The following is a 26641-nucleotide window of genomic DNA, read 5'->3' on the forward strand; positions in this document are numbered from 1 at the left end:
AGTGTCAGTTCCATAGGTTGAAGGTGTTGAGTGGGCGTATATTGGGTGAAGCGATCCCGCAGACAAGTTGGTCCCAAGCTGTTATGGGCTTTATGTACTAATAGCAACACCTAGAACTTGGCCTGGTATGTCAGAGGTTGGGGCATCAGGGGCTATAACAGAAATGCCCTGTTTGGGGGTCACCACTGTGTAGGGTGCTGTACCGTAAGTCGAGTAATCTCGGATGAAATAATAAAGTAATGCCTATCGAAATACCCTAAAAAGGCAGTTGAAAATAAACCACCATGGAAATTAGCTTCAGTGCTCTGCTGTATATTACAGGTGTGGTCCTGGTCAGGGTTAAAGGTAAAGGTAAAGGTACCCCTGACCATTAGGTCCAGTCGCGTCGACTCTGGGGTTGCAGCACTCATCTCGCTTTATTGGCCGAGGGAGCCGGCGTACAGCTTCCGGGTCATGTGGCCAGCATGACTAAGCCGCTTCTGGTGAACCAGAGCAGCGCACGGAAACACCGTTTACCTTCCTGCCAGAGTGGTACCTATTTATCTACTTGCACTTTGGTGTGCTTTTGAACTGTTAGGTTGGCAGAAGCAGGGACCGAGCAACGGGAGCTCACCCCGTCGCGGGGATTTGAACCGCCGACCTTCTGATCGGCAAGTCCTAGGCTCTGTGGTTTAACCCACAGCACCACCCGCTTCCTGGACGGGGTTAGATTAACTCTAAAACCCAGTAACAAAGCCTTCATTTGTTATATCCATATGTATCCATATGATCTCTCCCTTTGGCCACTGCCATGTATTGAGGAGAAAACCTCCAGAGGCCAACTTATCCAGCTCTTTGCTGAAACACCCATGAGAAAATCTTCCCAGCGTTCATTGCATTCTGTATATTCTTTAGCTGCACCTGTCTTGTTCCATCTGACCCTCCCGATAGTATCTCATGTTCTCTGACGTGGCAATTTATTTCCATTGTGGCAAGGGAGAAAGTCACTCAGTGAGCCAGACACCTGGGGTCGCCTTTATTTGCAATGTAGGGATAAGGATGTTTCACTGAGAGTTAATTTAATGAGTGTTGATAAAGAGCTTTGTCAATTACTGTTATTCATCCCAAATGCCGCCTATTCAACGGGGAGGGATATTGAGAAGAAGTGCTGCTTTTGATGAAGGGGGAATCTCCCTCTAGTTCCAACACGATTTCTCAGCCTTTCTCTTGCCTCTCATGAAACACTGTGTATTGTTCGAGGCAAAGTAAGAAATTGGCTCCTGGCCTCCCTGAGGGATTTGCAGATGCTGTGTTGATCCCTGCTGATCTGTAGCTAAGACACTCATTTCCTGTTTAGCAGCTAGCCTGAACCTATTTATGGAGAACTGGGAGTGGGGGCTAGCATTGAAACCAAACAACCGTGGTGTGGGAAATCTAGCTGAACAATGCTCTAGTTATTAGGGGTTGCCAGTTATCTGGAGGAGCCATATAATAAACCACAAAAGCAGTGGTGGCCAGTTTGCAAAAGGAGAGGAGTTGATGGTCTCTTTGGCCTACCATAGAGCCAAAGCTTCATACATGTTTTAAATTTTTCCACTGAGGTTGAAAAGAACTTCCCATTGGGGGGTGTTTTTGGTACTTCGAAATACTTGCCAAATGCATGAAACCCCATGCTTGCTAGTCCTCCATCATGTGCGATGCAGGGGGTGGCATTTACCTGGTCTGACAGGTGAGTCACTGCTGCTTATTGGAGGGAGAGGTGAAGAGGAGAGGAGAGGCAGCAGCGAGGTCAGCCTGGTGCATATGCAGGTACCAGAACACCAGATTGGCTCTGCCAGTGCATTTGCACTGCACTGACTCTGCTACTGCCCCATCATGCCGGCCACTGTTGCTGTGTATTATATCCTGCCAGGGATTTATTCCTCAAAGGATACCAAAAACAGGAAGCTTACCCAGTCCCTGGTAGACTGTGTTTAGCTTAGTGGGAATGCTTTCAAAAGGTCCTCTGAGCGGTGCAGCAATAAAACGGCTAGCACATTTGCAAATCTAAGCAGGGTCTGGTATGGTTTGAAATTGGATGAGGGACCGCGTGTTGACATTCCTGCATTGGAGGGGGCTGGACTAGATGACCCTCAGGGTCCCTTCCAATTCTACAAGTCTATAAGTACAGTGGTACTCGGGTTAAGTACTTAATTCGTTCCGGAGGTCCGTTCTTAACCTGAAACTGTTCTTAACCTGAAGCACCACTTTAGCTAATGGGGCCTACCGCTGCCGCTGTGCCGCCGGAGCACGATTTCTGTTCTCATCCTGAAGCAAAGTTCTTAACCCTATGTAATATTTCTGGGTTAGATGATTCTGTAACCTGAAGCGTATGTAACCCGAGGTACCACTGTATTTTGTTTAGGCAAGCCTACACAGATATTTAATTTTATTATATTCATCTTGTGTTTTTTAAACAGGTGTTGGTTTTATTTCTACTGTATTCTCACGGTTTGTTTTTATTGCTGTTTTAAATAAATATTCTACACCCATATATTTGCTCAATTAAGGAGTATATAAATCTTGCTAAGCAAAAAAATGCTAAATGCTAATACGGAACAGTGGAACAGGTGGCGTGCCTCAGGGTCATGGTGGGTCACTGTTACCCCTGTGTGTGTAAGTGCGGGGAGGTCTCCGCCGCTCCGGGTTTCGAGATTGCTCGGCTGCCGTGCTGAGGAAATGCACTGGAAGATTTTGTTCTGCCATCCCTCTTCCCTCTTCCCCTCCTCTTGATGAATTGTGTGTAAAACACAGACAAACCACAGTGCCAGATGCATTGGGGAAACAGCACACCGGCTCGCTATCTCAGCAAAACAGCATATGGAATAGACAGGCATAAAAGCCGAGGGTTTCTGGGCAGGCAAGCAGGTCATTGTAACCGGATGCCATATTTTCATTGAAGCAGCAAGGCATCATGGTAAAGAAGACAAAAGAGGATGAGGAAGGAGGGGAGCAGGGGAGCGGGAGGTGTCCTGAAACAGAGAATTAAAAGTAGCATTTGTTGTTTGTCCGACAGCCAGCTGCAGACTATAAAAGGGGAGGGGGGGTGAACTCTGTGCAAAAAGCAGGATGATTAAGTCATATCTCCAGAGCTGGCATAATGGCAAACAGCTCAATACGCCCAGGAACTCCCATCCTCCAGTGCTGTGCGGAGTAAAGTTGTGGAAATTGCGGAATGGAAAGGCGAGGACGCTAAATAAGTAAGAAGCAAAAGCACCGAGAAATGCAGTCAGGGTGGCTCGGGGGTATATTTAAAGAGTAAAGATGGGCATGCTGGTGAAAAATAATGAAAATCCGTACCTTTATTAAGGCCAACCAGGCTGTCAGGACTAAAAGAAACTTTGCCAGGTAGTAGATTGGTTTGGGGTGTACTGTTTGAACACCTGCTCCAAGCCAAACCAAACAATATGGTAAACTTCATTTTATTTTTTTACATTTATAAGATGCTTTTCATCTAAGGGACTCGGGACTGTGAGAGTCAGTGTGGTGTAGTGGTTAAGAGCGGTGGACTCATGATCTGGTGAACCAGGTTCGCTTTCCCGCTTCTCCACATGCAGCTGCTGGGTGACCTTGGGCTAGTCACACGTCTCTGAAGTCTCTCAGAGTTTGTTGTGGGGGAGGAAGGGAAAGAAGAATGTTAGCCACTTTGAGACTCCTTTGGGTAGTGATAAAGCGGGATATCAAATCCAAACTCTTCTTCTTCTTCTCCTCCTCCTCCTCCCAGTTTTATCCTCACAACAGTTTGGTGAAGCAGGTTCATAGAGTTGTAGAGCTGAAAGGGACCCTGGGGGTCATCTACTCCAGGGCCCTGCAATGCAGGAATGAGCGGTTGTGAATAGTCCAAGGTCACCCAGTAAGTTTCATGGTCACCCCAGTCCTAGTCTGGCATGCTTAACCAGTACACGTCCACTCAGCATAAACAGTGGGGAAGAGTCCCCTCTGCCACAACTGTATGCTGATTGTCACTGGCTTAGGTTGCTTTTCAAAAGGAGCGGACAAACACACAGAGGGTCACTGGCTATTTTAGCCATGACAGTGGGATGCAGTTTCTGTGTTCAGGTTCAGAATACCTCTGGTTGGCTGTATACGAGTGCCGTTCTACTTCGCTTGCAAACCTTTCCAGAAGCATCTGGTTCGCCTGATCCAGCAAGTCATCTTTTATGTTTTAATTCTCAGCTGCCACGTGGGAACTGGAAAAAGTATTCTTCACTGAGTGGCTTGGTGGACGACTAGCATCAGAAAAGTGTTTTGCCCAGCAACAAGTTACAGAAACAATAGTAGTTTCAGGATGATTCTGTTCCCGGGTTTTAGGGGGGGTGGGAGGAAGCAGGGGGGAGATCACTCACATTTTTCACTGTCTTAGCTAAAATTTATGACTTTGGTGTCTGTCCATCCCCTGTGTGTCTCCCCACACACACACACACACTTTCTTGCATTTCTATGTGTCTCTGCAGATGCATAAATTCCCTTCTTGAGAGAAAGAGATGCATTATTCTTAATCAGAATTTGAGAAAGGCAGGCTGGGGTGGGGGGAGCAGGGAGGAAGTACCAGTGTGTGTTTCTGTGCACACATGTGTGTGTGTGTGTGTGTGTGTGTGTGTGTGTGTGTGTGTGTGCTGGTGTTGCGGAGGAGAATTATCCAATTCCGCCATCCTGTCATGTGAGCATCCCTGCTTAATTTAATACAATTATTTCATCAGGGAGGATAATATCAGCAGCATAATTCATTTACACAACGTATTTCACAACTGCCTTTACCTCTCCACTTCTATAACCGCGGCTGGTAGTTTCAGAACTGCTTTTGGGATAAGAGGAAGGGAACAGGAGGAAGAGAACTGTCAATCTCTGTCTGTCTGTCTCTCTCTTTGTCTCTCTCTTTCTCTCTGTCTGTACAACTGCCGTCTCTGGAGGCAGTGATGGGGAAGGTCTGACTTTTGTGTGTGCCAGTTGCCTCTGGACGTCCATTATGGATATATTTACTGGTCAGACGTTTTTGGGATAAGCTAGCGACTCAGTAGATAAGCCAGTGACTGGCGGTATTGTTCAGTAAACGACAATGGCACGATTGTCTATGGGCCCAGATGTGCCAGGAAATTCACCGTATTGTGCATTTATGATGAAATGAAGATCTCTATGAAAAGGGAAAGAAAATAAAGGGAGGAGGGAAACTGGCTGGGGATGGGGAGGGAGTAGGTCTGGGGCTTTGTTTCCAAAGCAGTAAGGGTGCATTATTATTATTATTTCTTCTTCTTTTGTTGTTGTTGTTGTTGTTGTTTTTAAAAAACCTCCCTCTGTGGCTCCTTGCATCTCTCACGCTTTGGCTGTAATTTCTTGCTGTCAAGGTCATTTAAATAGGCTGCAATACGCAATGGATGTGTTCCCAGAGGTCAGGAAAAGCCTCTTTAGCAGAGCAGCCTCTCCTCTGCTTCTGCCAGGTCATTCCAGCTTTGCTGCCCCCAGCCCCCACCCCCACCCAGTCAGATGGTGCACAATGCAAAGTCCTCTTAAGTTGCACTTTCCACTTGCAGCAATGTAGTCCGTAGCCCCACCAATCACCACCGCTTTGCAAGCTCTTTTTAGCCAGTGGAGATGGATAGACTGCCTTGCTTCGAAACCCTCAAATTCCAATGAGATCTGGGTTCGTTGCTCTGGTTTTCATTCCTCACAGTGATGTTTCAGACCCCATCACGAGGTGGCAGAACCTTTAGGTGGCCAAGTAGACGGTGACCCTTAAATCGAGGGCAAGGGGTGCTCATTTTTATTGCTCCACCCACCTACCCACCCACCTCAAAATCCTAAAGCTAATATACAGTGGTACCTTGGGTTACAAACACCTTGGGTTACAAACACTTTGGCTTACAGACTCCGCTAACCTGGAAGTAGTACCTCGGTACCTCGGGTTAAGAACTTTACCTCAGGATGGGAACAGAAATCATGTGGCGGCAGCGTGGCAGCAACAGGAGGCCTCATTTGCTAAAGTAGTACCTCAGGTTAAGAATGGTTTCAGGTTAAGAATGGACCTCCAGAACGAATTAAGTTTGTAACCAGAGATACCACTGTATTGCGCATTAGTCACAAAGGCTGTAGCCCCAAGCATTCCCTGTGGAGCTATTTTTCTATTTGCGGGGGGGGGGGGGTTGTTTCTTCAAAGTTGTGGCTGTTCCTATCTGTCGTCTGAAATGGCATAGTCCAGGCTGCTTCCTTAAAACTTTGCCACGTCATTCTGCCGGATGTGCTGGCCAAATCCCTGACTCAAGTTTCTGGAGTGGCTTGAGCCTCACCAATTTCACAAAAGTGACAGGGTGTGCAATAAGATGGTAACAGTGGGCAAGGCCAAAATCTCAATTACATTTCTAAGCTCGGCCAAATCTACTCTAGCAGCAAAGAAATGTTTGCTTAAGAGGCCTTGCTGGCAATCTTTCCGCTTAATGTACAAATTATTATAATTTGTGTGTTCAGGGGGTGTTCTTTGCTTTCTACAAAGAATGGCATATTTGGTTAGCAATCCGGAACCATCGTCATTCATGATCACATTTTGTTTTCGTCGCAGCAATGTTTGTATTATTTATTTTTAAAAGGGGGATATAAATAACATCATCTGCTCTAAGAGATTGGAGAACTGGCCCCATGCTAATAAAATGAAGTCCAATAGGGACAATTGTAAGGTTCTGCTCTTAGGCAGGAAGAACCAGATGCAAAAATATAAGGCAGAGAACACCTGCAAAAGGGATCTAGGGGACTTAGTGGACTACAAGCTTAACATGAGTTAACAGTGTGATGCAGCAGCAAAAAAGGCAAATGCTATTCCAGACTGCATCAACAGAAGTGTGGTGCCCATATCAAGGGAAGTAAAATAGTCCCATTCTATTCTGCCTTGGTCTCTGTTTTATGCGCATGTGACAACAAATCAATAGAATCCCTTTATCATATCTTGTTTAATTGTCCTTTATATATTGTTCCCCGATCAAGGATTCTGAGTTCAATCATTTTGGAAACTGTTGCTAAACCACCTGAATTACATCTAGCCTACCTACTCCAAGACATTGACTCTTATAGAACATTACAGGTTGCCAGATTCCTGAATTCAGTTCTTTCATATAAAAGACTTCATGGAATGCTGCATGACTATTAAAAATCTAGTAAACTCTATACACCATCTTTATATTCAAGGCCACAATATGGTACATCTAGAGATTGTATGTAACGTGAAGGAGATTATGCGTTGAAATATTTTAGTTGATATTTTAGAATGTAAAATGCTATTTTATTTATTGATTGGTTTTATCTTGTGGGCTTATAGCCGAATAAAGTATTATCTATCTATCTATCAAGGGAAGTAAAATAGTCCCATTCTATTCTGCCTTGGTCAGACCACACTTGGAATACTGTGTCCAATTCTGGGCACCACAATTTAAGAAGGATGTTGACAAGTGGAACATGTGCAAAGGAGGTCCACCAAGATGACCCAGAGTCTGGAAACCAAGCCTTATGAGGAGTGCAGGACTCTCAGCTAAAGCATCAATGACAGATAACCATCCAACCTTGGCTTAAAAACCTCCAAGGCAGGGAGTCTATTCCACTGTCGAACAGCTTTCTGACTGTTTTTGCTATCAGAAAGTCCTTTGTGATGTTTAGTTGGAATCTCCTTTGGTTTGAGTCCTACCCTCCACAGCAGGAGAAAACAAGCTTGCTCCATCTTCTATGTGACAACCCTTGAGATATCTGAAGATGCCTATAATATCTCCTCTCAGTCTCCTCTTTTCCAGGCCAAACATAGCCAGCTCCTTCAACTGTTCCACATAAGGAACCGACCACAACCCTGTGAACATCATCTGAGGCCCTTCTTCATGTGCCTCCCCTACAAGAGGTCCGGAGGGTGGCAACATGAGAACGGGCCTTTTCTGCTGTGGCTCCCCATTTGTGTAATTCTCTCCCCAGGCAGGTTTGCCTGGCGTCTTCATTATTATATGCCTGAAGTCGCAGCAGTATGGCCTGTCTCACCTGCTTGGTCTTCTTATGCCCATTTTAGGACGACGTGGCCCAGCCATTGAACCTCTCGGCAAAACCCAAGACAGCAGACAGCAAGTCTCCCACATCACCCACCTCTCCTCACATGCCGCCCCTGAGAATAAACAGCGGGAGCAGCTCGCTCAAATCTATACCAGCAACGTTAGCCAGTCCTTCGGCCAGAGTCAACACAATAGGTAAGTTCTCTTCCGTTTCAGAAAGGAGCACAGATGGTGATTATGATTATCAAGACTTTTTTTTCCCAGCTGGAACTTAGTTCTGGCACCTTTCAGGTGGGCCCTATTGCCATTATAAGAGAAGGGTAGTTTTTTTTTTAATGTTTGAAGTTTTATTCTGTTTTTAGTCCTCTGTTGGGAGCCGCCCAGAGTGGCTGGGGAAACCAGATGGGCGGGGTATGAATAATAAAATTATTATTATTATTACTATTACTATTATTATTATTATTATTATTATTATTATTAAGAGAGGTGTTCCTGGTGAGTACCGGCATCTCTTCTTCTGGAAAAATAGAACTGATGGTGATGATGATGAAGATCTCATCCTTCACCCTAATGTCCCAGGGTGGGTTACAACCATTAAAGCACCACTCTGAAAACATTTCAAAACAATTTACAGTCACAGATATGGAGGGAGAGGGGATCCTAAAAAATAAATACATTTCAAGTATCAAAAGCCAGGGTAAAGAGGTACATCTTCAGCATTTGTTGAAAGCTGTATAATGAAGATGTCATTTGTTTGTTTGTTTATTATTAAGTGGGGGAAGCTCCACAACTTAGGGGCTGCCCAAGAGAATGCCCTCTTCCAGGCTGCTGCCACCCAGAGTTTATGAGTGCGATGGAGCAACAAAGAGGGCCAGTGCTGATCTTAACACCCTAGAGGGTCATAGACTCATAGAGTTGCAGAATTGGAAGGGGTCCTGTGGGTCATCTAGTCTAATCTCCAGGGAAAGAGGGGGGTGTCTTTCAGCTTTGGGGGGCCTGAGTCATTTAGGGCTTTAAACACTAACCAAGAGCACCTTGAATTCAGTGTGGGAAAGAATTGGCAACCAGTGCAGCTATTTTAATGCAGGACTCTCGTGAGATCAGAGGAATAACCTCTGCCAAAGAAACCTCGGAGAACCTAACCTACTCAAGGATTAATGTGGGTCTTTAATTTTAAGCTCTCGTTTAGAAAAAGGAAGCGAGTTTCTAGGACTGGGCTGAAAGTTCCCCCTTGAAAAATTTTGGCTTCAAAATTTGCAGGGGAAGGGGGCCAAGGGGAAAAAAGGATGGCACCCAACTGAGTGCTTGTGGGGGACAGTGACAGTCGGCAATGTTTTCAGCCCCTCCGTTATCTATTCTCTTTATTATTATTGTTTTTAAAATTTCACACCAATTCTGGCAGTAGGAGCTTCCCTAACGTATACTATTTCCAGACTCTGCAGGGTGGTAAAGGCCGGGCATTGAAATAGCAACAGATCTATCTAGGTAGGGAGAGTAATAGAACACCTCTCACAGGACAAAAGTTTGGCTGCTACATTTTGAACCAGTTGAAGCTTCTGAGCGTCTTCAAACGCAGTCCCACCATAGTCCGCAGCACATTTCCCCTAATAATAAAAAAGCGCCCCTGGTTTTGATATAATGCTAGCTCTCGACATCTCCCCCCTCATGTTCATCAAGGGAAATGTTTACTCTGGTGCATGCAGTGTTAGAAACTGAGATATGAAAGCTAGGAGCTGGCACCTGAAACCTAGGATATGGGCGCAACAATGGAATGTCTGTTGTTGTTGTTGTTGTTTAGTCGTTTAGTCGTGTCTGACTCTTCGTGACCCCATGGACCAGAACACGCCAGGCACTCCTGTCTTCCACTGCCTCCTGCAGTTTGGTCAGACTCATGCTGGTAGCTTTGAGAACACTGTCCAACCATCTCGTCCTCTGTCGTCCCCTTCTCCTTGTGCCCTCCATCTTTCCCAGCATCAGGATCTTTTCCAGGGAGTCTTCTCTTCTCATGAGGTGGCCAAAGTATTGGAGCCTCAGCTTCACGATCTGTCCTTCCAGTGAGCACTCAGGGCTGATTTCCTTCAGAATGGATCGGTTTGATCTTCTTGCAGTCCATGGGACTCTCAAGAGTCTCCTCCAGCACCATAATTCAAAAGCATCAATTCTTCGGCGATCAGCCTTCTTTATGGTCCAGCTCTCACTTCCATACATCACTACTGGGAAAACCATAGCTTTAACTATACGGACCTTTGTTGGCAAGGTGATGTCTCTGCTTTTTAAGATGCCCTTCATGCATCACTGCCTTGCCGTGACGAAGGGGCTTGAATAACTCAGAGAAGCTATGAGCTATGCGGTGCAGGGCCACCCAAGATGAACAGGTCATAGTGGAGAGTTTTGACCAAACGTGATCCACCTGGAGCAGGAACTGGCAAGCCACTCCAGTATCCCTGCCCAGAAAACTCCATGGACAAAGACAAGCATGGAATGTAAAGGCACACTTTTTTTATATAACAAGAATACAAAGCTGAAAATGAATGAACTGCAGCTAAAATATTATGTTCATTTTTCACATGGTCTAGAAGTCCTTCCCCTGCCCCCTAATATTCTTAAGAGGGTCTCTTCTCCAGTCTTCACAGAGTAGCTGGAAGTGAGGAGGCAGAAAAACGCCATCCTTTCCTTCTAGTCTGCAGTTTTAATCTGAACTCTTAGGTGCAGTACTGCTCCCAGAGCTCAGAAACTGCTCACACTAATGAAATTCCCTGTCGCAAAATGCACCTAGAACAGTTTCGAACATTGGGTATGGGGTGGAGCACTGGGTGCACACTGGTGTCACTGGGTGAGGGTACCAGGAGAGCTGTTGGGATGCCACCCACAACTGCAGTCCTGACACACTCCCCCCACCATCCAACGTTCAAAGGCACTTTTAAGCTTGTCCAACGAGCCTCGGAGTAACTGCACGCACTTCTTAATTTTCCAGATAAAATCTTTTCCTTCCCACTTTCTGGTCTCTTCCCTGCATTTGGAATCCTTGCCATTTCCCTCCCTCCCTTTCAGTGAAATGTAGATTTTGAAAGGCTGTACCTGTAATGAGTGATAATGTAATTGGATAAAAGCTGTGAGGATGACTGGAGTTGTAAAGGTCACTCTTGTAAGGAGAATTAATGTGTTATACCATTAATAAACCATGGGAAACTGTGGACCAAAAGATAACATATTTAAGTTATTGTTAATGACATGGGCTTCGCCACCGTATATCTTTGTGAGACAGATATAGAAAGGGACTTTTTGAGGTTACTGAAGGGGATCGTGGTGCGTGCCGGCTAGGATAATGGAGCCTGGTCGTCGTCTTCTTCTTCTTCTTCTTCTTCTTCTTCTTCTTCTTCTTCTTCTTCTTCTTCTTCTTCTTCTTTCCTTTAAGTTTGGGGAATCTCTGGCTGCTGCCAGGTTGCTGTTTGAGTTACAATCAGGAAGAGATGGTTAGAAGTGGAATGAGGCAGAAAGTTGATTCAGTTCTCCTTTAAAGTCAAATCTGTCAAAGCTCAGAAACAAAAATGCCAGGGCAAAAAGAAATATATTTTCACCTGGTGCCAAAAATAATCAGACTTGAGCCTCTCTAGGTACAGCATTTGAGAGTCGGCACATTCCTGCCACTGATCATCACTGGCTTCACTTCCAAACGCAGAATCTGGAGAAGAGTCTTTGAGGAACATCTTAGTAGCATTTTTAAGATTGCCACGATTTCCTGCATGTGCCTAAGCTCAGTTTGTGACTTAGCTGCCATATTTTGTTTTACCTGAAGTTTCTGAACCTCTTCAATGGCACCCTCGCATACAATTCATCATCGTGATCTAAATAGCCAAAATAGTGATTCATAAACTGGCCAGGCCAGCCGAGGCCATATCTGTCACACCAGCCTTGGGTTATGTTTTGGTAGCCCGCTTGGGCTTCCTACACATGCACCCTAAAGCAAAGTTTCAGAAGTGAAACCCCATCAGAAATAGATGCAGCACTGTCTCCAAAAATTGGCGAACCGCCTGCCAACAGCAGCTCCATCTTGGTGGAATTTAAAGCATTCCTATCAAGACGCTGTATTTGGTACAATTAATAGCTTTAAATGGCTCCTCCTGCTCCTCCTGAAGTATCCTATGATGGTCTCAAAGATCAATTTGTGATTGTTCTGTAAAGCAGAACTCCTTCTCTGCACATCCTGAGGGGATTTTGAGGTGCTGCGTGTTCAGATCCCAAGACCTCCCCCAATAAATCAAGACACAATTGACACAGAATTTAGTTTAAGGTTATGGGCATAATTTTGGCCAAACTTTATTGATTACAGGTCGTGAGTGGTTTGCTTAGGCGTTGGTTCTCAACTAGCTGCATCTGACCTCAGCAGGGCAGCACTGACGCCTGGACTCCGACAGATGTCAGTAAGGGAAAACATCCTGGCAGAGTATTGGATTAGGTTCAGACTCAAGCTCACCCCAAATGCTCCCAGGGGTTCTGGCGTGGCCCTAACTCCTGGAATGGGATCAGACAAAAGCAAGGCGAGCCCCTGGATTCCTTTAACAGAATACCATTTGCACATGGGAGGGGCACGTGTGACAACTTCTCCTTCACTCCACCTTGAACCAATGCCTAACCACCAAACCTTACAAAGCTGTCGCAATTTGCTACGCGGCAGGCGAAACCCTAGTGGCACCAGCCAATCAGCCAAATGGGAAAATTCCTACCGGGCCCCTGTCCCAAAAGCAGACGACCCACGACGGCATAGCAAGGTCATAAAGGTAAAGGTAAAGGGACCCCCTGACCATTAGGTCCAGTCGCGGACAACTCTGGGGTTGCGGCGCTCATCTCGCTTTACTGGCCGAGGGAGCCGGCATACAGCTTCCGGGTCATGTGGCCAGCATGACTAAGCTGCTTCTGGCGAAACCAGAGCAGCGCATGGAAACGCTATTTACCTTCCCGCCGGAGCGGTACCTATTTATCTACTTGCACTTTGACGTGCTTTCGAACTGCTAGGTTGGCAGGAGCAGGGACTGAGCAACGGGACCTCACCCCGTTGCAGGGATTCGAACTGCCGACCTTTTGATCGGCAAGCCCTAGGCTCTGTGGTTTAACCCACAGCGCCACCCACGTAATGGACCCTAAATATAGGGTGGGCAGGTGATCCGGTGCAGAAGGCAAAAAAGAGGAAGCTCAATGCAATGTGCAGCGGTATATATGGGTCCCTCGGTTAATGCATGAAACTATCCCATTGCCCAGATTTACCCCAGTAACCAAGGGACTACCAATCGGGTTGTTGTGGCTATCCAATTGCTCCCACCCACAACAGCAGTGAGGTCAATCTTGATGATCTCACCGCAACGCGTGCTCTCTGGGGGGAGGACATGATTTCCGAAATGTCGACTGGAGCCGCAGCCTTCCTGAAATACGAGTTCCCCGATCCAGTTAATTCCCTGCAACCTGTCTCTTCCGTTGACAGCTTTTAAGAGTTGTTCTGTGCATTATGCAGATTGTGATGGTGGATTGAGGGCCCCCTTGGGTAGGTTACCTTTTCCTCAGCCCTGCTCAGAAGCCCCAGGCCATGTGGGGAAAGTGTGTGCCTTCTTAGGTCAGCATTGTCCCACTTTCCACCAGATGCAATGCTGCAGCGGCGAGCAGCTGCACTCCGACATTCCCTGCACAGTGTGTGAAAGTAGCACACTGTAGAGACTTCCACCTCGCAAGCATAACGTGGCAAAGTGGACCGAGAGACTCAACACCTGGACTTTAGACCACCTTTTGCCAACCTGGTATCCTTGAGATGTCTTGGGCGACAACTTCCATTAATTCCAGCCAGCAAAATATCTAGAGGTTTTAGGCAAATGCTGCTTTGGAATTAAGGAGTGTGGGGAATGAATATTGTCCCACATTTAAAGAAAATAATGAAGTAGAAAAGTAGGTTTTTGTTTGTTTTGTAATTTGTTTTTATTAAAGAACAAAAAAAAGTTATAACAGAAGGAAGAGAAGAGAAGGGGAAAATGATATTTTCTTAACATTTGCATCCCAGCATATTATAGATATCTACTTTCCCATAAATCTTTCGATATTCATTCTTAAGAAAAATAAATAAGGAGGCAAACATGGACATTTTTTAGGATAGTACATTCTGTTGACTAAAGGTGGATTCCTACCCCAGTTTTTAAATTTACTTAGGGGAAAATTCATTAAGAATCAAGAAAAGGAAGAAACTCAGGTGTTCCAGATACTAGCATATTTCACCAAAGCTAATAACAAAATTATAATAATAATTATAAACATCATACTCTAACAACAATATAACAATCTTTCACAAACTCAAAAAGGTGTCCCTTTTTAATTTGTCCTGGGCTCAGATTTAGTTTTAGGGTTTTGTTCAGCCTCTCCCTGATGTGCTCGTTTATTACATGCAAGCAGTTGGGGGTTTGTTTTGTTTTTTCATGTTGGAGAGAATTTAAAAATAATCGACCCACCTTCAGTCTTGGGCTGAGAAAGTCCCGAAAATAAATAGCTTGGGCCTGTTCTACACATGCAATAGAAAGGACAACATCACTTTAAAGTGCCGGGGGAAGCGTGGGGTCTTCTTTTCAGATGTGAAGAGCGAATGCAAGTGCTTATAGAAAGCTAGCTCACAAAGGAACAGGCTTCTGCAATATCTTAGCCTTCTACTGCACTTGCGGTTAGGTGTGTGTGTTTTTTCTTTCTTAAGCAAATGGAATGCCTGCTCCATCTGATACAGCACATCGTGCCACCTAATATTGCTGTAATTTTGCTACCCCCTCACTACCTTCAATGTGAAAATCAACACTAACCAAGGCTTCCTCTGCCCACTCAAACTGGGAGGCTTCCCAAGCGCCTAGGTTTTGATTTCCCAAGGAAGCGGGGATTGCCAAACTCCGTTGCTTTCAAAACAATTTTATTTTTTTCCAAAGCATTTAAAAGCACACACACACACCAGCAACAACCCAACAACCTCTCAGCAGTGCCGCCGCAGACGAACCTGACACCAGCTTCTCTCCCCGTAACGTTTCAAAGCGGAGCGCGAGGAGACAATGTTGTACATTCTTTGGCAATCGGCAGATCAGATAGAAGGCGCAAGCAATACGGCAAGGATGTGTAATGTGACATGATTAGACAAGGCTCTTTAGGAACAGAACATTCATAATTGAGACAAAAGAAAAGAGTATTAATAACACTTTCCTAACGCGGCAGTTAGCCATTTTATATTTCCTTTCTTTAATCTTAGTGTTTTTCAACAAATCATGGGATTTAATAGCGTGTTTTGGCAGATTAGAGGATTTATGGCCCAGATGTTTTTTGTTCTAAAAATGGATTAGGGTGTAAAGTTTGCTGGAATCCATGGAACATGTTGAGGCAAGCCGGTCATTTTGCGTGTGATTAGTGCCAGCCTTCTGTCTAACAGCCCCTCCATCTGTTACAATTCACCAATGGATCTGGTTAGATTTAGCCTCATGTCACAAACAGAAGCCCCCTTTCCGGGCAATTTCATATTGCAGTTTTCAAGGCTGCTCTTGGAAGGGGGGGGGGAATATATAAAAAGCAATAAATAAATAAATATGCAACTTCGATGCCCTAGCTTTAAAAGATACAGAGAAAGTGACCAGGTTAAGAGGAACGGGGAGGCAGGTAGAGAAATGGCCGATATTAGGATTGGTTCCCCCTCCCCATCTGTTTGAATAGATTGGGGTCTGGAGGTCTTTATTCCCCAACAGTGTGTGTGTGTGTGTGTGTGTGTGTGAGAGAGAGAGAGAGAGAGAGAGAGAGAGAGAGAGAGAGAGAGAGAGAACTGCAGCCATGGAATAAACATCTGACCCAGAATTAGCAGAGCGGGAATCTAAAGTCCATGGCACTATGGTGCCTTATGTGTTTCTGACTGACAGGTGGCGTGGGGAGGTGTGTGTGTGTGTGTGTGTGCATTTGTGTGCCTGCGGGTGACGTTCCGTAGCTGAGATTTACCCGCTCAGCCGCCATATCTTACAGCAAAAGCATCATCACCTGTGGTTTATTAAGGGATTTGCGAGTTTAAGGAAATGGGTGTAAGATATTTTGATTTTTCTCTTCCTGCCACACAGGCTCAATTAAATAAGCTCTGCTCCGAGGAAGGCAATTATAGCTCCAGGTTTTGTTTTTTTGCTGCATGGGATTTCGTTTGCTGCAGCAACAAGGCGTGCTAGGTGCTGTACAGAACTTGACCTAGTTCCTATCCCAGTGGACTTAGATTATAAGTAGCATTGGCAAGGCAAGGTGAGCAGTCTGCAAAGGGCCGCTGCCCGTGGTCAGAGGTTAGGAAAGGGCCTTTGGGGGAGTGTTACCCAAACGCTGGAGTGGGCTCCCCTGGACTGCTCGCTTGGTGCCCAGTTTAATGAGTGTTTGGCTCAGAACTAAGGGTTTGTGCTCAGGACAGAGTTCCACTTGTGGAATGGAACTTCCTCTCCTTCACCCTGTGTGCCCCCAAAATCTGTTCCGGGGGGCTTCCTGGAGGGCAGAGCGAGAGATGGAGAGAAAAGTGGTGTCTGAAGTGGGGTGGGGTTGTTTTTCGTTCACAATATAAAAATACAGAATTTGAACTCAAAACACCTAACAAAACAAAAATAGAAACAAACCAGTAACACACCCCACAAACACATTTAGAAGGCCGTAGAATGGTTTGCAAACAGATTAAGACATTAGCAGGATTAAGGTAGAGGCCTGCAGTGATATTAAACAGTTATGGATTATATGTGATAAATAATGACTAGGTTTAATTTGGAAATGCAGTAAAAATATTATAAGTATAAGGAACTGCAGAAAGAGGGAGAGGGGAGTCGAAATGTGACATATGTAATAACTTGATTTTTAAGTTTGTTTGTTTTTTGCTTTTTCTTTGTTGTAAAATGAAAGTTATAAATAAAGTAAAAGTCCATAGAACGTTAATCAGCCAAAGGAAAGGCCTGGTCATAGAAAAACATTTTCAACTAGTGCCTAAAGTTATGTAATGAAGGCACCAGGCGAGCTTCTCTAGGGAGAGCATTCCACAAAAAAGGGAGATAGAGGGGAAGGGGCCGTCAAAGGGAGAGAAAAGTGGCTGGTCCATCTTTTCTTTTCTTCTTCTTCTTCTTCTTCTTCTTCTTCTTCTTCTTCTTCTTCTTCTTCTTCTTCTTCTTCTTCTTCTTCTCCCCCCCCAACCCATCGCAACAGCCCACAACAGATTACTCTCTAGGAATGCAGTCCTCAGGTTTTCTTGGAGTTTGGCCATGCCAATTAATTTCAATGGGCCTACTCGGAGTATGGCAAGCATTGGACCGACCCATAATCTTTATCTCCAGGGCTTTTGTTACGGCTCTGTAGTCTTAAGGTGTTCTTGGAGGTCTCTTTCCTAGCTTGTCTATAAAACAGGAATAATAGTGGCATGCTGCCAAAGGGGAGTAAAATTCATTTTGTTTGTTTGTTTGATTGATTGATTGATTGATTGATTGATTGATTGACTGATTGATTGATTGATTGATCTTGCACACAATAAACAATTTCCTTATGCTATCTGGCCAAGCGAGGAAAAGTAGTTATTTAGCATCCTCAAAACTTGTTTTTAAAGCCTCCTGATACCACTGATGATCTTTTATTTCCATATATTGACTGAAGAATGAATCAAATACACGTCCATTTATACCACAGGGTGTTTCCATCTCTAATTCGAGGCACTAGCAACTGATGAGTTTGCTCATTGCCCAGCGTCCATTAAAAAAAGGCCACCTGAGTGTTTTGAAGATAATCGCTCGCAATGTTTCCTGGTAACCTTGCTTCTGTTTGTGTCCCTTCTCTCCCCTCCACCCCGTGCCTAGATATCCTTTCCTCTATCACATCGTCAGGGTACTTAAATGACCACGATGCTGTTACCAAGGCGATCCAGGAGGCTCGGCAGATGAAGGAGCAGCTACGGCGGGAGCAACAGGTGCTCGACGGGAAGGTTGCTGTGACAAACAACTTGGGTCTGAATAACTGCAGGACAGACAAGGTCAGTCTCCCAAGAATCCTCTTGGCAGTTCAGCTCCCAAGTGTTACACCTGACTGCTCTCTGTACCAGCTTTTCTGTTTGGAACAGGGGTTCAGTGGGGCTTTTCTATTTGGAGGGCTGCATTCTCTTTTGGGGGCCACATGCCAGAGGCAAAAAAAATAATGGATAGGGCAATGAATTGAAATTCTACCTCTGCCACACAACCTTTCTACACACACACACCCTGCTGTATCCTCTACCCAAGAGAGCAGGAAGCATTATCAGAGATCATGTAATTAACATCCCCTCTAGTTCTATGCTTGGATATGTTTTGAACTGAGCTTTGGTGGCTGTAGGGGTACGTCTCCACCTCTCGTTCTGAGGAGGGCCTTGGTCCAGTCACTGCCTTTCACCATCGTCTACCTCACAGGGTTGTTTTGAGGCAACCATTCAGGCTGCGCTGAATACCTTGGGATGAGATTGGGAGGAAGACTGGGGTGAGGATGGCATAATAAATAATAGGAGGGGCATCTTGAGCTGCTGATAGAGGCTTAAAGGTAAGGGAAAGGTATTTCTGACCGTTAGGCTCAGTCGCAGCTCTCATCTCGCTCTATAGGCCGAGGGAGCCGGCGTTTGTCCGCAGACAGCTTCTGGGTCATGTGGCCAGTATGACTAAGCCGCTTCTGGCGAACCAGAGCAGTGCATAGAAATGCCATTTACCTTCCCGCCAGAGCGGTACCTATTTATCTACTTGCACTTTGACATGCTTTCGAACTGGTAGGTTGGCAGGAGCAGGGACTGAGCAACGGGAGCTCACCCCATTGCGGGGATTCGAACCGCTGATCTTCCGATCAGCAAGCCCAAGAGGCTCAGTGGTTTAGACCACAGCACCACCCGCGATATGATATGATATGATATGGGGCTTAAGAAATTATATTTGGGCCTCTCCAATTTATCTTTCTTCTGCAATGTTCAGACTCTGCCAGTTTCTTTATTTATGTAATCCACACACTGACTCAAAGAAGGGAAAGAAGAAAGCCCTAATAAGCCCTTTTGCAAGGGTTTGTGTGTTTGAATGTAACAAGATGAGTGTTTTGGTGTGTGTGTTTTTTAAAAAGCGCTATTCCATGCTGTCAATACGTCTTATGTCTGGGTGATCCTTGAAGTATTTGGTCCAAGTGGGGGGGGGGGAACATGCCTCTTTTTTTGGAAATACATGTGTTGGGGAGATGAGCTGGATTTGAAAATAATGTTATTCAAGCTTCTCTGGGAGCAAAAGCTTTTGCTGACATGGAGGCTAAGCTGCTGGTGACGTCAGGCTGTCATGCATGTTTTGTGAGTTTTTCTTATGAGTCATGTTAGATGACACGACAAAAAAAACCCAAACACAACCCCAGAAATACCAGGCCCCTGTACTCTTCAGCTGGGGCTTTTGACTAGTGCAGTGGCTAGAGTTTCTGGCTAAGAGCGAGGTGGCCTGAGACCATATCTCCACCCAGCCATGAAGCTTCTGTCCAGCCAGTCCCACTCAGCCTAACCTACCACAAAGAGTTGTTGTGATGGACTGGAGAGAGTGAGATGGCAATGAGGTCCTTGGAGGAAACTTAGTGTCTGCTACTATAGCTGGCTGCTGATCTTTGCTGGTTCATGTAGAAGTTGACATGGATCTTGTGTAGAACCTAGGTGTGGTCCTCTAGATGTTTTTGGACTCCAACTCCTGTCAGCCTCAGCCAGCATGGTCCACGGTCAGGGATGATGGGAGTCCAATAGGCCTAACAGCACCTGGAGGTTCCCCAGCCCTGACATAAACAAAAATGGAGATTATGCAGCTCTGACTTAATATAGTCCTCATTTAGAGAAAACAGCATAGCTGTCAACTTTCAGATTTGACAATAAGGGATCAGCAGCCTCGAAAATAAGGGATCAGCAGCCTCACCAGTCCTGGGGACAGTCTACGGGATATCTAACAATCCAGGATAGCAGCGGGAAGCAGCGGGAAACGGCGCTGGAATAAGGAAATTTCCCGCAAAAAAAAGGGAAGGTTGACAGCTATGGAAAACAGGGTATCACTGCATTGGAGGTTGGGTAGGAAATTGTTCATCTTGCGAACCTCCTAGTTGAGAAAGGATTTGAACCCTTGGCTAGAGCAATAGGAAATACACACACACACCTTTAAAAAAATAGCCATGCTTCTACTGCCTTTCTCATGGTGTGAATTCCTTGGTTTCCTTGTATTTCATCCTCGCCCCCCCGGCTCCCCTGTGAATTTTCACAGTGCAGGCTTTTTTTCTGCCCCTTGCTGAGTGTGTGAATGGACTCGCTGCTGCCTTTCCCTGCCACTTTCACAACACTGGAAATTGAGAGCTGTTGGCCAGGACAAGGGGTGTGGAGGGGGGGCAGAGCGAAAACCCTGAAAACACTCTTTCAAGAAAATGTCACATCTGTAAGGGGAAAGAAGTGCAGCTGTGTTAAAGTATCCTGTCTGAGAGACAAATTTGCAGCTGAGGAAAACACAGAACTTAGGGTTCGGACATGCATTGTTGGTTCGGCTTCACTGTTCCAGATTTGCATATCAAAAGCGCTGTTGATGCAGCCGGACAGGATGCAGAATATATAGAAGGAAAGAGGGAGGAAGATGATGGCGGCAGGTCTCAGCCTCCATGACAGGCGTCTTCAACAGTGTGCTCTCCAATTCCCATCACACCTGACCATTCCCCGTGTGGTCTGGATCTGACGCGAGTTGTGGCCCAACACATCTGGAGGGCATAGCTGTCAACCGTCCCTTATTTGGCGGGAAACTCCCTTATCCCAGTGCTGTGTCCCGCTGCTGTCCCTTATTGATGATGTCCCTTAAATTTCCTGGGTTTCAAAGGAAGCAGCTCCTCTGCCTCCCTCCCTGCCGGCCAGGGAGGAGGGAGGCTCCACCTGTGTTGATTGGCTGCGTTGCTCACCCAATAAGGAGTCGAAGAACGACTGGGGGGTGGAGCTTGCATGCCTTCTGCCGATCAAATCGGCCACGTTGCCTGGGGACTCGCCTTTGCTCAGCGCTTCCCAGAGGACAGGTGACGGTGGTTTTCCTTGCTGCATCCCCTTTGCCGGGTAGCTGCGCTGTGGGAACCACCGCTTGAGGTTTCGTTTGGCTGCTGGCTGGGCTTTCTGCCTTTGGCTCGGAGGGGCTCAGAAGTTGAACATATCTGTGCCCAGGAAATCCCTTATTTTGGCTGCTGATCCCTTATTTTCGAGGCTGCTGGTCCCTTATTTTCAAATCTGTAAGTTGACAGCTATGCTGGAGGGCCCCCAGTTGGGGAAGAGTTCTCCATTCCGTCAACTGTTCCGTGCATAAAATATCAAGCTTACTGGAGTCCAGGGCCCTCTCACAACATACTGTTTCTTCTTATGAACAGGGAGGGCAAAGAAGGGGAAGGTGGAGGAAATAGGTTTGACTTGGAAGGCCAGGAGAGTTCAAGATGGTCAAAAGTATTAGCTTGAGGATAGAAGAAGAGCGCTGCTGGCTCAGGTCAATGGCCCATCTAGTCCAGATTCCTGTTCTCACAGTGGCCTGTCAGATGCCTAATGAGAAGGACCTAATCACAACAGCATTTTCTCCCCATTTGTGATTCCCATCAACTGGTCTTCAGAGGCGCAACACCTTTGACCGTGGAGGAAGACCATCATGTCTAGTAGCCATCAGTGCCTCTTCTGGGAGCTAGTTCCATAGTTAAAACTATGCATTGTGTGAAGAAGTGTTTCGTTTTGTCTTTCCTGAATCTCCCAACATTTCTGCTTTCTGGGATGTTCCCAAGTTGTAGTATTATGAAAGAAGGAGAAAAACTGTTCTGTCTGCTTTCTCTACACCATTCATAGTTGTTGTACACCTCTTGGTAGATTGTGATAAGCTTTGAAAAGCAAAGATCCATGATCACTGGTAGCTTTGTGGGAGATTATTTTTATTGTAAACTGCCCTATGATCCTTGGATGAAGGCTGATATAAAACTGTTGTTGTTGATGTTGTTGTTTACCCAAACCTTAGCTATTTAGATTGCAGAGGCTTTGTTGTGATCACTGTTCTCCAGTTATCAGTGCACAGAGTTATATTCACAGCACAGCATTGTGAAACTGGTAGCTTAAGACCAGAATTAAATATTACTGGAGCATTAAGCCACTTCTTCTGAAAACAGCAGACCTCCCATTCCTCTCTCACCCAGTAACATCCAGTAAAACAAAATGCACCACAGGTCTTCAGCACTCTCTTTTTGAGTTTTATTTGATCCATTCTAAACAATCACAGGGAAGAAGCTGCTTGTTTTTAACAGAAGCTGATCCTTCTCAGCATGTCAGATCCTGTGTGATGTCACAGATTCTGAAAGTTCACATCAAAACCCAGCCCTGCCTATGCCTCCTTAGAGCAACTTATTGAAATAACCTGATTCTTGGACATTAAATAAGTATCACTAGTCTTGGTTGGGACCATAGCATGTGACTTAACCTATTGCTTCTCTACTGTGGTCCTGGAAATATATCCTCATGTGTCAAAAAAAGTGATACTAAAAAAAAAGAAAAGTCCATATGAGCCTCCTGGTCATTATAATCACAGTACGCTGCAGCTGATTTTTGGCCCTTGGCTTTATTTATTTAGAGTATTTTTACCCACTGAAAAGACTCCCAGAGAGGTTTATAACAATCAATAAGACAGTCAGGCTTACAGTTTAATTCAACCCCCTGCAATGCAGGAATATGCATCCTTACGGCGATTGAACCTGCGACGTTGACATTATCACCACCATGCTCTAACCAACTGAGCTTTTTGTACTTTTCCTGGCTCGGTAAGAGTGTGCAGCAAGGTTAGTTAAAAATGACTTGGACTTGGCTCCAGAAGTTGTTCTGAGCACAAGGACTCATCCCCGTGGAGGTGAAGTGGTAATAAAAAGGGTACCCCTAAGCATGTAAAGAGTGCCTTCTCTTACCAGTAAGAACTAAGCAAGATGCCATCATGAGCATGCAGCAGCAGCTGACGATGAAAATTGCACTTAAGCTTTCCCCAACATCTGGCAGAACATCTGGCTGTGATGTCACTGCATTTTGTGTGCCACTGCTCCATGTTAATGGCTGGCAGTGAGCAGGGAGTCACGGAAGGTTGTGCTGCTGCCACGACACACCGAAAAGCTCTTCTAGATATAATGGGGGGGTGGGAGCGGCTCTGTGGGTGCCATGTTTGGTGTAAGTCATGCATTTGTCGCAATCTCAGTTTTGACCCTGACTTCCTAACCTACTTAACTGCCATCCCAGACACTTACAGGATTAGAGGGGAAACCACATTGTGAGAGTAACTTCAGGACAAATTTCCTGGCCTCTCTTATTACACAAATTGAGCAATGAATGTAGTGTGGCCCACTTTTTGTGGTGGATGAGAGAGAATAATCCCCTCTTGATTTCAGAGGGGAAAGTGCCTCATTCTCCAATAACCAACTCTCTTCCCCTTTTTTGATGCTCCCAGCGAGCTCAGCAATGACCTCCCCGTGCAGCAGCCCCACAAGTGGAACGTACTCTGTGTGCAAGCCCCCCCAAGTGTAAAATATGGGGAAATTGCTGCAATTTGGGGCATTTTCCAGAGAGGGACTCTGGAGGACAAAAAGTGCTTGGCATAATAGGGGTCTCTCACCACCTAAGATCTGCTTTAGAGGAATAAAGGGCAGCTTTGGTTGGGGGGGGAGGCAAGAGCATGGGCGGTGTGAGGTGGGGGGGCTGCAAATGAAGAGTGAGTGTTGATGGTGCTACAGATAGAAGAGCCCCAGCAAGGGAGGTGGGGAGAGTGGTGCTGCGCGGGGAGAAAATGGAGTGTCAGATATAAGACGAAGTGATCGCAAGCACAAAGGAATTTATATTCAAATATTTAAGCATTCTTGAAAGGATGCTTGGAGCAGAAATTCCTTTTCTCTGCTCCCCATGTAGAAATGACTTTAACACTCAGCCAGATGCTAATGCAAAGTGACTCAAGCTATTCCTCGCAAGCATAGCTAAATTGCCGTTATTTGTTAAGCACATTGAATTCAGCTGTGGATACAGCAGTTGGTTGCATTTAGAAAGCATCTGTACTCCCCTCTCTCTTCTCCTTCTTCTTCTTAATCCTCCAAAGCAGAGACAAGTCTACCTATCTCCTCCTCCTCCGCTGGCCCCCTCTCCCTCTCCTCCCCTGCGCTAGCTGGGAATTGTCAAGTGACAACCGACCAAATCCTTTTGGACAGGGAGCCTTCATCCCAACTCCTATATACTTGCAAAGCGGGGCCTTGTGGTCGGGATCAGGGAGCCCATTAAAAGCGCTTTGATGGTATGGAAATCCATCTTCATGAAGCAGGCCAGGCCCCTAAGCAGCCTGCTGTTTAGCTGTGGTTACAGATCAGTCATTCACTTCGGAGGGCAGTAATTGTGCTGACGGCTTGTATGGCAAGGGAAGTACATAAAATAATCCAGGGCCCTCCGCCGTGGCACTGTGAGTTAATCTTCTTTAATACAGATCAGCTGTTGTTCTAACACATGACTTTGCGACGGCCCTGGTGACTCCACTTCAGCTTTTTTGATTAAGTAACAGGAGCTACAGCCCTCATCTGTGTCCACTTTTCGTCTGCCACTTTTCGGTTGTCAAGCTCCGTCTCAAACTCGTCTCCTTTGCTCGTTTGCATGCCTTCGTCTCCGAGTGGGGAAGAGCGATCCCCTTTCAGTGTTATGCGCTGAAAGGAGGCAAGCAGCCACCAGATTCCTCCCCTCCCCCCAAATCCCCGACCCCAGCAAACCTCTGAGGTAAACTTGGTGGCTAATGCTCTGAGGAACATCGGAGGAATTCTGAGGGAAGCGAACAGCCTTTCAGTAAGACCGGCAATGCTTCGCAAGGATGGGTGAGGTGTTTCCATGGGCTCCCAAGGAACCCACACAAAAAGCATGAATCCATCTTGTTGCTTGCTTGTTCATTAAGACATATCCATCCATTTTAAACACTGTCATGTCGGCTTTAACAGCCATGGCTACCACCACAATGAATCCTGGGGACTGTAGTTTGTTGAGAGTTGTTACAGTTCCCAAATTGCAGAGTGGTTTAACAGTCAGTCCCCTTTCCCAGGGAACTCTGGGGATTGCAACTCGGCGAGGGGGATAGGGGTCTCCTAACAACTCGCAGCACTCTTGACAATCTACAGTCCCCAGGACTCTCTGGGGAAATCATAGAATTGTAGAGTTGGAAGGGGCCATGAGGGTCATCTAGTCCAACCCCCTGCAATGTGGGAATCCATGACAGATGGCTATCCAACCTCTGCTTAAAAACCTTAAAAAAGGAAGGAGAGTCCACCACCTGCCGAGGAGTCTGTTTCACTGTTGAACAGCTCTTACCGTCAGAACGTTCTTCCTGATGTTTAGATGGAATCTCGTTTCTTGAAGCCATTGGTTCAAGTCTAGCCTCCAGAGCAGGAGGAAGCAAGCATGTCCCCTCTTCCATGTGACAGCCCTTTAGATATTTGAAGTTGGCCATCATATCTCCTCTCAGCCTCCTCTTTTCCAGGGTAAAATTCCCAGCTCCTTCAACCGTTCCTCATATGGCTTGGTTTCTCGACCCTTGATCCATGCATGTTAAAGTAGCATCATAGTGCTTCTAATGTTTAGTGTGAGTGTGGCCATATAGAACATTTATACCCTGCTTTATAGCCCCAAGAGGCTCTCAGAGCACCTCAGAGAAGATTCTCAAAATGAGATCACACTCAGATCTAGTAGAGGAACGAAAGCTCCATGGTATTCATACAGGCGCCATACATGCTGACCTCCCAGCAACAGAGTCATGGCCACTTATCAAGAGGGGGAGGTGCAATGCAGTGTGAGCACTGCCTGTGTGTGGACACACCACCGGGAATGCCAGATTGACTCTGCTGGTGTGCCCACATAGTGCCAATGTTCCTGCCATCTTGCCTGGTACTTGGCTGCTTCTGTGTCCATTTGGAACCAGGATTATTCAGGCAGCATTTCCTGTCTTCAACCTTGCTCTTCCCAGGCATCATGTTAAGCAGAGTCTCCTCCTACATCCTCTTAAGGAAGCGGGGTGGGACTAAGTAACTGGAAATCTTTTTCAGTCCTTGATGGAGGCAAGTCTTCCCTTGGTGACTTCTGCCGGGCAGCAGGCCCTCTACTTCAGGGGAGCAGGGCTGAGCTTTGTGGCCTTTACTCAGTCTGTGATCTTTTAGGCTGTGGGGTGAGATGTAAGGGCAGATCAAAAGTTTTCCAGAGAGAATTTTGAGGCAAACTTTCAGGGCAGGGGAAATTCCAGAGGCTAAAGGGGGAACTGTGTATGGAGGAGTGCTCACATGCAGATGGTCCCACCAGTTCAAGCCTCAACTAAATTATTGCCGGTAGCAGGGACAAGATGAACTATAGACCCCTTTTCACCTGACTTGGCCAGCAACTATGGGCCTTGTTACTATTATAGTTCTTATTAGCACCATGCGGGCAGGGAACATGGACATGTTTACTTCTGAAACTCTACAAAATATCCAGCTATGCTGATGTCACTGTATGAATCACCGCTGCAAATGCTACCATCGCAATCGTCAACACATTATCAAGAAAAGCCATGTGG

At 45.9% G+C, this 26641-nt stretch overlaps 1 protein-coding gene across 17 annotated transcripts in view; it reads left to right on the plus strand.

Annotated features, from left to right (window-relative positions):
• Positions 1 to 26641, plus strand: part of SOX5 (SRY-box transcription factor 5) — a 770837-nt gene that overhangs the window by 704609 nt on the left and 39587 nt on the right. For all 17 annotated transcript variants that reach the window (XM_083572723.1, XM_083572728.1, XM_083572719.1 and 14 more), the window contains 2 exons: positions 8048 to 8222; positions 17879 to 18051. In XM_083572723.1, coding sequence (XP_083428849.1) covers positions 8048 to 8222; positions 17879 to 18051 — 348 coding nt within the window. The remainder of the gene's footprint in view (positions 1 to 8047; positions 8223 to 17878; positions 18052 to 26641) is intronic.

Source organism: Podarcis filfolensis (assembly GCF_964270895.1).
Source record: "Podarcis filfolensis genome assembly, chromosome: 10".
NCBI lineage: Eukaryota > Metazoa > Chordata > Lepidosauria > Squamata > Lacertidae > Podarcis > Podarcis filfolensis.